The 13157-nt window shown below is 35.0% G+C and overlaps 1 protein-coding gene across 1 annotated transcript in view; it reads right to left on the reverse strand.

Annotated features, from left to right (window-relative positions):
- The window catches only part of LOC115233967 (peripheral plasma membrane protein CASK), a 188232-nt gene that overhangs the window by 138445 nt on the left and 36630 nt on the right, over positions 1 to 13157 (reverse strand). Inside the window, exons 8-11 of the mRNA XM_029804634.1 lie at positions 12921 to 13043; positions 11799 to 11985; positions 11160 to 11281; positions 9346 to 9525 (exon numbers count right to left, since the gene is read on the reverse strand). Of these exons, the coding sequence (XP_029660494.1) occupies positions 9346 to 9525; positions 11160 to 11281; positions 11799 to 11985; positions 12921 to 13043 (612 nt within the window). The remainder of the gene's footprint in view (positions 1 to 9345; positions 9526 to 11159; positions 11282 to 11798; positions 11986 to 12920; positions 13044 to 13157) is intronic.

Raw genomic sequence — 13157 nt, forward strand, 5'->3', positions numbered from 1 at the left:
ATACAAAAGATAATTTTTGAATATTGTGGAAAAGCATTACCTACACAGACAAATTTTTTCCTCTCAAAATATTTGCATTTTATTCCTATTTTTAAACAAAGCAGTTGTAATTATTGTCGACTACGCTCGGTCAGATAAAATAGTCAATATAATATTTACCTCTAAAGTGGCAAAATTGCCTCCTGTTTTATGCAGTTCACGGTTAAAACTGTCTTACTTAATTGCCTGATTCAATTCGTGTTTAACGCCCGAACAAATGGTGTTCCACATTACGTATTCAGACTGGTAATTTCTTAGCTAAGCAACCTCATTCTTCTTATTTACAAACACTATCGGCCTACTAATTGATTTGTGGCGACAGCGCAGTCGAGATATGCACTAGAAAAGAACATACACGTGCATGTTCACACGAGTGTGGATAGCATTATTTAAATATTTTCTCACGGTCGATTTAACCAACTTCATCATTTTCGCCGCATTTAATCGATTGATCGCGGACAACGTTTCATCAATTTTATGTGCGCCATCACCTTTTACCTAGAATCATACCGCGTAATCCCTTTAGGCGTTGAGTCGTACTAATCGACGAAAGTGGACGTGAAATGCATCGTCAGGCATTGGATTATTCTGAAAAAAGGGACGTCCCCGGAAGCTACAGGATTTCCGTGCATTTACATACGAATCCAATTTCGACACAATATGCAATATCGTCCTCCGTCAACTGCCAGATCTTCGTTTCGCCACATATCCTTCCCATCCCATTTCCGCGCGCGCGATGTTAGTCACATATTGATTCACCAATCGACATACGTATAGACTTAACTTATTCCTCAGAAAAAGAATTTCTCCTTTCAAACTTGTATTTATTAGCATATTCGAATGTAAAATATGACTGATTATGTCAATTAAACATCTTGCAAGATTTCAGTTTCTATTACATTTAATAGCAAAATATTATATTTTATAATTCTTGTCGTATTGCCTAAACTTTTATACTATTTTTCTTTTTAATTAAACGCATTAAAACAATGTCACGTAATCTTGCCGAGATAAATGCCAAGTTTTAATGATAAAATTCCAAATCATGCGAGATAATTTTGTTTTCTAAATATTAAATATAATACATGCTAGCATTACAATATATTATACGTATATAGCGTTACAAATTTTTAATATATACTCAAAGCTCAGTTATTTTAAGCGTCATCAACTTTAATCTTATTTAATTGATTAAATAGTTACGCAGACTGTCATTATCATAGAATCAGTATAACTCATTACGCGATAATGCGATAGCAATTATAGATAATATTGATTGCTATCAGCAGCTCATGACAGTATTAAAGTAAATAACTAATCTACATAATGAATATTTACATTTATATTATAAGTGTATATGTGTGTTTGTATTTTGAAATAAATATTTAGATAGTTCAAGTGCGAATTGATATAACTACATGCTAAAATTTTTCTCATACGGCCACATATATGGATGTACATTCATATACGTAGTAGATGAAGATTAGAACTTTAAAACACCTACGACATTTCAAACATAGTTTTTATCCAGTAGATTAAACTGAAACAGCAACGTGTCGTAAGAAAGCGATAAAAACACTTTCCAAGGTCGAACAAAGAAGTTTTAGCTTTACAAACGCGCGCCCTAAAATCTTTTCTATGCCCTATGGTGCGATAAAAAAGGTGCGTAAATCTGATGGAGCGAATACAAGCTAGTGGAAGGTACGAAAGAATCAAGGGATTGTAAGGTCACTGAGCAAAGCACAAGGATAATATGATTATAGTACGAAATCGTACGAAAGAAGAAAGATAGAAACTCGCTTAAGAAAAAGTTTGAACTATTTGCTTCTCCCGCTTCAATAATTCCGATTTATTCTAATTTAAATCGGCGCTTCTCTTTTTCATTCTCAAAAATCTGCCATTCATCGTGAATTCGATCCTGCCGCCATTAATCATCGGTCTGTATCCCCACACCACCTTGTACAAAATTTAATCAATGCACAAATACACAGAAACGCTGCAATTGTGCAAGATTCTTTGCATTTTTCTAAGATAAACAACTGGACAAAGAAAAATTATGTTGTTATTTCATCCTTTATTCTATGTTAATCTTGTTTTGGCTTCATTAAATTATATTATTTTATTATGCTTTTTATTCACTATAGTTCTATTTAGTCTCATGCATCTTTTTACATTTATTCTTGTCCTATTTTTCATTGATTATTTTAATGATTACGTTTGAGTATATTTGATTCATTGTACATAGTATTTCTGAAGTGCCATTTATTTTGCCGAGAAAAGATATGATATAACAGAAAACAACTTAATAACTGGATAAAATATAACTAATTGTAAGCTTTAAAATATAAAACTCGAGTCAACGATTGTTGGAAGCTTTCCGACTCTATCAATCAAGTAAACGGGACTCTTGACGATAGAGAACAGAACTCACTAGGTCAAAGATGCTGCACATTATATAGTTGGCTAACCACATAGAAAACTTTAGTTGCAAGTAATCGTCATTTCCGAGCAATCACAAAGTTTTAGATATTACAATCCACGAAACGATTCTTTATAAATTAAAAGGATCTCTTATAAAGAGAAAGAGACAAAGAGATAAAAATAATAAAATGCATATTAACGTAGAAAATGTAATTTAAGCTATTTATCTCTCCGTCATTGTCATAACTTGTCGTAATAATTGGTAATATAATACAAGCTGTTTATCTTCTATATCGTATTAATTTGTATACATATCTGGAGCAGTTAATTGTAAGTAATAAATATATATCAAATAGAAAAAATAAAAAAGCAAAATAGATATAATACGATTTAATAATAAAATTATAGTATACTTTAAATATTACACATTTTAAATTATTAAATATTAGAACTTGAGAAATACAGTTTTGGATGCGCGCGCAAATTGAACATCACAAATATATAACTAAGATATATTTTTGATTGAAATTTTAATTGAATTATATATTAAAAAATATAATTTAAGGCTCTTAATTGTGTCAATATATTAAATATAATGATAAATGATAACTTACTACAATATTAAATTTTTTTAGAGAAAATTCAACTCTCTCTCCAACATCATAAAATATATGACTGAAATAATATCCTGTATATCGTATATTTCGTATATTTTTTTAAATACTAGATTGAACAGCGATATTTATTTAAAGCATATCAGAAACATATATTTTATTAATCTTTGATTTTTGATGGGTTATACTAACAATGGTAGTGCGATAACAGTGTCTGGCTTGTATCGAAGAAGATAAATTTGAGTTGCAATAATTTCGACAAGCACGTGATACATATACACACGCGCGCGTGCACACATACACACACACACACACACACACACACATATTTCATGTTTTGTATATCCGCATTCAACCGTGCCAACTCGGGCTTTGCCAAACCAAGCTGCAAAAATCTCTCGCGTAACTGGTGTCGGTGACACTCCGGATGTGACCCGGGATACAGGATAATGTGATAAAAACGAACCGTTACTACTTACAAGTAGAATGAATCGATTATAACGAAGACGAGCACAGTTTGAGAAAGATCGACGGAAATCAACATAGTAAAATAGATGGCAAATATCGTTAGGCTATTCGAGGAAGCTGTAGAATTATTGGTTTTCTTTCATCGAAGATTTCTGGCGCGATCAAATTTATCAACAACCGCGACTACGGCAGCTAACGAAACGTCGGCAAGATTGCTTCTACCGGCGACGCAGACAGATAACTTCGTTTCTACTGGTCGAAGCAGTTTGCCGACGGCAGAGAAATGTGTCTCGTACTTGTCCAAGTGTACTCGTTGGGGAATACCACGTGCGGAATTTTATGAAGCTTTGCACGAATGATACATGAGAAAATGTCAAACAGATCAATGGTATTCGATGTATGTGTTTTGCATATTTTAACTTTTATCTTTGTCTTTGCTTGTTATATGTTTGTTTTTCACAAAAACACGCGAAACTAAAATAATTTCAGCAATAAATGAGAGAAATATCTATCACCATTATCAATCATATATAAATTTGATATGACTCGAAAAAAAATCGTTAATTAAACACACATACACATATTATATATATAATATGTTAAAATAATATAATATTATTTAATCAAATATATGTATTATTGTTAATCCAATATAACTCATTAATAAATAATTATCAAACAAAGGTAAACTTCTAAAAGTATATATAGTTATTATTTATTCATACATATACATGTATATATTACAATCAATACTTTCATGAACCTATAAATAAAATAAGTTAATAATAATATTCAAGCAAAAAAATCTTGGAAAAGATCAAAGAATAAATCTTTCAAGTTATGCAAAAGAATATACGATACAAAAGTATTATTAGACAATAAAATAATAAAAATATAATTAGACAAATATAAACGTTTCTATATAATATATTATAGCAACTACACAATTTGTGGTTATCACAAGTGAAATGGTAATCTCAAATAAAAAGAGAATATATAAAAAAACTTATTATATTAGTTTATATCATCATCTTTTCATGTATAATGTATTTTACGCGTGAGCGAACTACCAACTGCGAACTGACTTGTCAAAACGGTTTCACGAGATCTCTTCCGACGTATGTCCAGTTAAGTCTCATTTAAATCGCACAAAGTAGACCACAAGTGGTAAATATAAGCCTAAGTGCACCTATCCCGAAGTCAGGCTAAATCTGATTACATATAAAATGTCGCGGCGCTGCTAAGCAACCATGTGCCGGCAGACGCGAGTTAACCGGTTGGCGATCATTCAATTAGCGAGTAACTCGAGCGATCCATAAAAGCGGGATCTCTGACGCGCAAAATCAGCAGCATAATCGTGAATGAGGAAAATCAGCAGCCGCGCGTAGGCTGATCAGCTTTAACCTACGACACGCTATTATTTCAGAGTCGTTCACTAAGGTGGAAGAGTGACGTAATGCACGTTAAAAGACGTACGGTCGATTCGCTTCGTCGTGACACTTTCGGCACGACACCAGGACAGAGAGCCCAGGGTGTATCACAAGGGTAACACACTGAAAACGCCGCGATTACGCGCCGATGACGGCGCGGCGCGACGTATCGCGGCGTCGCGAGTACAGTGGAGGGCGCCGTTATATGCTTACGATAGGTCGGGTCGGGGCTGACTACTATCGGCTGACACTACTAGCTGTTTAGCGGATCACGCGCGGCCACGACGCGAGCAACTTCCCCGCGATTACCCTTCGCGCGCGATCTGCGGCCTCGGTGGCGCGGGCCGAGAGAGACGCACGTCGTCGCACGTCCCGAGATCGTCAACGGCGAGCGATCATCCGGCGACCACCTCCACGTGCTGCGCAGCACGATCGACCTGCGACGGGTCGTCGACGAGGAACCTGTATGTTTGTGTGTGTATGTATATTTGGATAAAGGGGTGCGGAACGCGTCGCTCGCGATCTACGTTCTGCGGCATACTAGCTCTCTTGCCCTGGCTCCCACCGCCCACCCCCCTAGCTTCAGCGACCCCTCCTGCGACCCCTCGGGGGGGGAGGGGGGAGGGTGGCCGCCCGTCCCGTACGTCAGATCCTTCCTTTCGCCCTCCACCACGACTCGCCAGCACCCGCGCCATGTCGCCCCCGCATCGACGAACCGACCGTTTCGCAGTACCATCAGCGTTGGTAGCTGCCACCACCGGACGGGGTTGCGTACGCCACCGGACGATACGGCGCCAATCAATCGTGATCCAGTTTCAAGCCCGGCGGATACTTTCTTCCGGCTTGCAACGCTCGTTCAACTGTTCGAGTAGATCTCGTAACAAGTGTCCTCAGTGCTCTGGAAACACTGTCGCTTTTATAGACTCTTTTACTACTTGACAAAGTACGTACGTTGTAAGATATAGTGTTTCGGAGCTAACGAAGGTGATCGTTAGTTACTGCTACGATAGTGAATGCTTAATTAGAGTGCTTAAAGATGGTATTTTTAGAGCAGAGATTAAATTTTCGCAAATGATACCGAAAGAGCTACTTATCGTTTGCATCTTTCTTATTTTAAGTATATAGAAACATACATTCGTAGGATTAATATAAATGAAATTAACATTCCCTTGCACAATGTCTCAATTATTATCCCTTTTCCCTATACATGCGCTCTATTATCTGAGAAATATGACATTATATATATATGTATAATTCTAAAGGCATTATGGAAAACATTACAATACTAAATATGAATATATCATGGATTATTATTTTGTTCCAAGTATTTTCAATTCTAATCATTTTTCAGAATAATCAAGATAGTAATCAGATTTTTAAAAGACAAAACATTAAAAACGTACTATACATGTACTATAATAAATTTTATATATAAATATATATAAAAATTAATTGAGATATTTTTAATTTAATTAAAATCTGTGTTTATTAAAATAAATAACAAAATTTCTAGTAAACATTTCGCGGCATGTTTAAAATATATTAGCAAAATATCACTATTTTATGACTAGTTAGAGAAAACACTATTTAAAAAAAAATTTAAGTTACGATATTATCCTGTAATAATTTACATACATACATATACATGGCCAACAAAAATTTGTTGCAAATTTGTGTATTTTCTTATAGGAAAATCATTGCTGAGTTCGCAATTATTAGATAATGAATTTATTATCACGATTGTGTACAAGTAATTATATCGCAATTTATATGCATGCAATTTTATGAGATATAAACCTTGAGTGCACTTCTCTCTCATCGATCTTCTCGTTTTCCCAAAACATTAAGCGCATGCGTTAATCTTTTCCTTGGATGCTTGCTGTGACTATGTAGTCGATGGATCAAGAACTCTCTTTCTCTCTTTCTTTTTCTTTCTATCTCTGTTTCTGTCTCTCTTTTTCTATCATGCATTTTAATGTAAGACAAGCATTCTTTGATAGCTGTGCATCGATCGATCTTGTCGCCACAATATTATTTCCTATCAACGAAGCAACAAGTTTTACCTTCTTATAAGTATAAATTAAATTTATTTTTCTTTTCTCAACTACACAATACGATTTAAAGACTTTTATTTTTATTTTTATTTTGGATTTAATTGCCAGAATAAAGCAGAGGTGATACTTTAACTTACTTTATGAATATATATAGCGTTTACAAAAGTTTGCAAAATATAATAGCCAATGTTTTTAATAATAATGGTTATAACTTTTATATTAAATAGCAGTCAAAATGTGCATTGAGATGATTCAAAAATATGTTTACATTTATATTTTCAAAGTTTGTAAATATCGTACGAGCGTGTTTTTATTGTACCGAATTTTATATACCCTGCGTCGCCAAGTGGAATATCCACAGAAAATTCGAAGAGTGAGACTTGCAAGAAAAATACGCAAGATGATCTTCTGTGACAGAAAATAACTTCATTGAATATAATATGTAATACACATAAATAGAGTGACTGTAGGAGATTGCCGCAAAGATACAAACTGTATTTTCATTCATCAATTTTTTTATATATGTAAAAAAAGTTTCTTTTTATTTTCCATAATGCATCAGTTGATATATGGATATTAAATTAAAAATAGTTTATAGTATATACCGAACATATACACTTATGCTTCCGACAAATACAATTTTACAGATCTCTCAGAAAAAAAAACCCTGAAGTAAATAACTGCTATGTAAATATTCACTTCAAGCACAAAGTAAAAGCAAGCTAAACAGAAGTAAAATATTATTTGAAGATATAAAGTTTTTTTTATGGAAGAAACAAAAACAGCAGTTCAATCAAATTAAATGTACATATATCTCGCGCCAGACACTTTTTATTTTCGTTCCTTCCACTTATGTCGCTAATCAAAGTAGGACGGCACATCGATTTTGGTCGTATCCAGAGCAAAGTGCCAAATATCTCATAAAAGAGTATAGCCAGGGTCTCAATTTCTCGGAACGCCGATCTAAAATAGAACCAGACAGAAACACGGACGAAGGCGAAAGAAGATGCGAATAAATAACGAGTATCGCGCCTCAAGGATGAAGACCGGATTAATAAAGCGCCTAGTAACGAGATAGCTCGTCAGAATGCGCCATGGCCCGATTAAATCGCTTGTCCCGTGTTCTCGATCTATCTCTTGTCCCTCTCTCTCTTTCCGTTCCTCTCTTCTACATTTATCTTTCTCCTGCTATAATTCTTTCCCCCTGTTCCTCCCTGCAGTCCGCGTTGCAGCTACGGGATTTTTAACTGAGAATTTTAACGATCGACCTACATTTCTGTGCCCCATTTACGATATATCCTACGGTAATGTCAAACACCGAGATAAATATGCTAGTGATTGTCGCTCTAAGGACCAACAGCGATGCAACGGCACGATTGGACATTATCAGATTATGAGAATACATAGATTGGAATAGTTTGGCAAAAGACGTCACATAAATCATCCGATGCAAATATCAATCTTCTTACGGATTTCGCAGAAGCTATTTCTGTCACAAGCAATTTCTTGTTGCTATATCCAGAAATCGCAGAATATGTTTTGCTACCGTAATGTATGCAAATTAACGTATACTCATAAATATGTATATATGTATATGTGGTCAAAAAATTATCATAGCATAAGTGTAAATATGGCAGTAAATTGTAGAATTAGTTTCTTAATTTTTTAAACAAAATTATTCAAATAACATTATTTTAAAAAGTTACTTCTAATAATACTAATGTATGTAAAATGATATAAAATATATAACGTACATGTAACTGTAATACAAAAATTTTTAATTTATTTTTCTCTCTAATGCAAATTGACTTTATTTCTTATGTAATAATTATCGCGAAAGAAATTCTGGTATATATAAAATTCATCAAGAATCAATCGTATTTATAAATTTTTTGTTTTATATAGCTTTCTTCTAAACAATATAAACGAATCAACTCGATATTTATGCCTGCAAAAATTACAAGCATGACACGATCCTCAAGTTAGGTTCAATTAGCTATAAATACTCGAGATATATAACTATATTTATTAAAAATATCTCAATCAAAAATTCATCAATAAGAGAACTTACGTAAAAAAATTTAATAAAATAGTAAGAAAGAACAGTATTTTCTATTTTTTCACAAATTTAGGGCGATATTCTTAATAGTAGAAATGTATACATAAAGTACCTGTGTGTAAACAGGTATAAAACTTCGTTTGAAATATTACTGCGCCATTTTATGGTATAAGTTAAAAAGCTAGCTTTAAAGTCAACAGAGAAATAAATTATCCATTCTGCTCGTGCTAGCTCCCGACTTTAAAATACAATGTACTTACCCTCATGTGCGGCTGAACCAATAATTCGTGAAGTTCTCGAAGATCGGCTCTATCGATATTTCGCACCGCCGAATGCTCTGCTTCTCGAAGGATCTCTTCGACATCTCGAGCGCGTTGAGCTGCATCCGTCTGCGGTGCTCGGTACGGTGTTGGTACACGTGCTGAGATTCTGTCATAAAGCTGGAAACAGACATTTTAAATAATAGCATTTATGCAAATAATCGAGCGTATTATTATATTTAACAAAATATAATCAATCTCATAAATCTTTTTTTTAAACCCATCAGATAAATTTTTTTTTTTTTTCTTAGATAAAATGCTAAGAGAAATATATAATATTTTAATAAACGCCAGTAAAATATTCAAACTGTGTAAGTATTCAAATTTTTCTGCAGCATCAAATCTTTCCTTAACCTTGTTGACAATGATTTAAAAAAATATACTTTTAATATATTTTTATACAAGTATGATTATTTCATTATTACGTTCATAAATATAACATTAAAGAACACTATATGACTATTGATAAAGTTGAAAATTAAGAGAATTACGTTATTAAAAGTGAAATATTGGAGCTGAAAAAATAAAACAATTTATAACGATTAATGAAATGTGCTATTATACAGACGTGCTAACATCACTTGTTTAAAGTTTCGATCGGCTGAGTTTCTCAACAAATATTCTTCCTTATTCTGTTAGATCGAAATAATTTACTCACCAGGAGACCCGCGATTTCGAACAGGTCGCCGGCTAGCTCGGCATCGCCGATGAACATTAACTGACAGAGATGCATCTCTATCTATTAGACAGCGCTACAAGCCTCGTGAAGCATGGTCCGAACACGTGACTCGTTCGGTCACGTGACACTTCAGGAACCACCGAGGAGTAAATTTATATTGACACGCGAGTTGTCGCAATTATGCGATCTTTCGAACGTGCGTGGCATGTTGTTTATCAAGACTCCGCGGCGGCCATCTTGCCAATCCGGAGGTAGCGCTTGCGTGCTTTTCTTTGAAAGGAGTGAAGGTCGTTCCCGCGGGATATCCCGCACGAGTGAATATTATCGAGGTAGCAGCGAAAGAGGGTTGTGAATGGGTGGCGCCACTTTCAGTGGAAGAGCTCAAGCTTTGCAGCGGCGGGATTCAGCGCGAAAAGGAAGCTTTCGAGATGATTGCCGATCTGGATTACGGCAGGATTGAAACAGGGGTGACATAATTCAAACGTGGCGCGAATATTACGTGGGAGGGGTTGGCAATCGTTACCCTTTGCCGTCGATAAAAAACAGAACTATTTTACCATAGCTATAAGAGCGTTCTCTGTTTGTTACCTGCACTCGATTGCAGAAACTCTCACTGTTGATAAGAGAATAAATATACTGTCCATAAAGAAACCGAATTTTAAAAAAGCGTCCGAATGACGTGAGTCCATCTATCTTATGGCATTGTATAGTGGGATTCTTTAGTAACTTTCTCACATCACGAGTATGACGCTATCTTGTTAGTTTACATTTTATGGTGATTTGAATGAGATTGTGTTCGGCATGTGGTGATTTTTTTTTTCTTGGTGGCAATTTTTCTCTCTCTTTGCAATGAAAATGAAGTAATTTACACTCATGTACAATTAAGCAATCAACATAATATTAGTTCCAAGAGATAAATTTACGAAAAGTTTGAATACTAAAAAAGTTTGAATCTAAATTTTTATGTTTAATGTACTCTTTAGTTCTTTTATTCTTTCAATTTTCCAGTTAGCGTAATCTGGTATTTTCTTGCGCGATTTTTTATTTAATTACAAGTTGTCATAAAAAAAGATACCTCTAAAATTGCTCGAAGCCGGTGATCATCAACTGCGTTGAGAACTTCTGTCCGTAACAATCTATCACTTTCTTCAAGGATTTCAATGTCATCCAAGGAATCCACAATTTCGGCTACAGCTCCTGTACATAGAACAGTGTAAAATATTGATTTTACGAAATATTAATATGTTTGATGATTCGTGTTCTAATCACGACCTTTAATAGGCAGATCTGTGATAGATAGAACATTGATAGTGCGCGCTTTATGTACATAGATAATCTAATACTCGTATGACATATCACGGAATGTGCGGAGAAATCATGCAGTTTCCAAATTACGCGATATTATCGATCTCATTGTTGAAATAGTAAACCCAAATCATTGTGGTGATTGTTATAAAACTATCGCGAGCGATTAAGCAAACATAAAATATAAATTATGAAAAGACAGAATTCTCGATCTTAGAGAAATTTCAATTAAACAGAATCAATTTATTTCTCACATTTATCTCTAATATTTAACACGTGACTTAAAATTTTTATAAAATTGTCTGTTTTATAAAGTAAAAATTTATCAAACAAATAAATTTTGCATTAAATTTTATCATATTTGTATATATCAGAGGCTCAATTTTAAGATCGCTGGTTTTCAACGTACCTGTTGTCATCTCGTCATCGCCGACATCGGAGAAATTGTCACCATTAGCTTCTGAATATGGAGCATGCCATTTCGACGAGGAGATGGCTACTTTTACGGCATTGCTCAATTTTCGCCTTGCATTAAATTTCTTAAGCTCTTCTATAGTATCAGCTAAGTGTATACGAGCTGCACCCTTATCACGATCCTGAAAATTAGTATCCGTTCATTCGCTATCAAAAATACAACAAAGTTATTATTGACAAGCGAGACAGCGCGTTTGCTAAATTTATTTAATATATTCTGAAAATTATATTTCAAATTATAAGCATCTATAAATAACAAAATTATTATAGACAATTGTCATTTGCAAATTAGTTGCTTTCAAAATAAATAAATAAAAAAGGCTAAAGAAAAAAAAACCAGCATTATCAACGCAACCGAATAATATACAATTTAAATATTTTTCCTCGTACAATCGCGAGACGCATTATTCCCGTATAACGAGAGAAGAAAGATCGATCATACTTGCTTCCACAAAGTCCTCGAGGGTTCGACGAACGTACAGCCGCGTAAAAAAGCTTTAAGCAATGCACACAGAGCGCGAGGTATATACTTTACTACAGTTATTTTCATTAATCGTCGGTGCTTTGCTCCTGCTATAACGATCGATAGCCTAGTTGCACGTGTGTTGCATCGAAGAAGTATGGGGGTGACTTCGCGAGTGTTGTTACCTTAGGTCACTGGCTAACTGTTGCACCATACAGGTATAATCTCACACCATACCAATGTGCGCATGCGCACGCACATTCATCGGACATAACAACGGGGAATGAGGCCACGTGTACATATACATACAATATATATTATATATATATATGGCGTAATTATAAAATAAAACCCGATGTACTATCATCGGCGATCAAACGGAAGCCGCTACATCGATTATCCCCATCAGGAGTTGCGCGGCATGACGTAGAATGCTGATCGTCATCAAACGCCCGCGCTCGAACGACTATTATACAGATCCCACACATCCACACGTACGCGCATACACACAAGCGCGATATTCCTCCTCTGTGCTTTATCATATCCCGCAAATAAGGGAATCGCGGAGATCCGCACGCCGATCGCTTTACTTACTCTAAGCCACTTGTGGTTGAGAACTTCCTGGATGGTGATCCTATGATTTACGTCGGTCGTGAGCATTCTCTGTATGAGGTCTTTCGCCGGCTCGCTGATGGGATCCCAGAGTGGTGTCTCCATCTGCAAATTCAATTAAATCGGAATTACTTGCTCTGTATGCGAAGAATCCCGCGTCCCGAATGGTGCGAGCGGTTCGAAATCACAAGGCGAGCGTTATTAAAATTTTTGAACCGC

Source organism: Formica exsecta, unplaced genomic scaffold (assembly GCF_003651465.1).
Source record: "Formica exsecta isolate Colony F162 unplaced genomic scaffold, ASM365146v1 scaffold192, whole genome shotgun sequence".
NCBI classification, from domain to species: Eukaryota; Metazoa; Arthropoda; class Insecta; order Hymenoptera; family Formicidae; genus Formica; species Formica exsecta.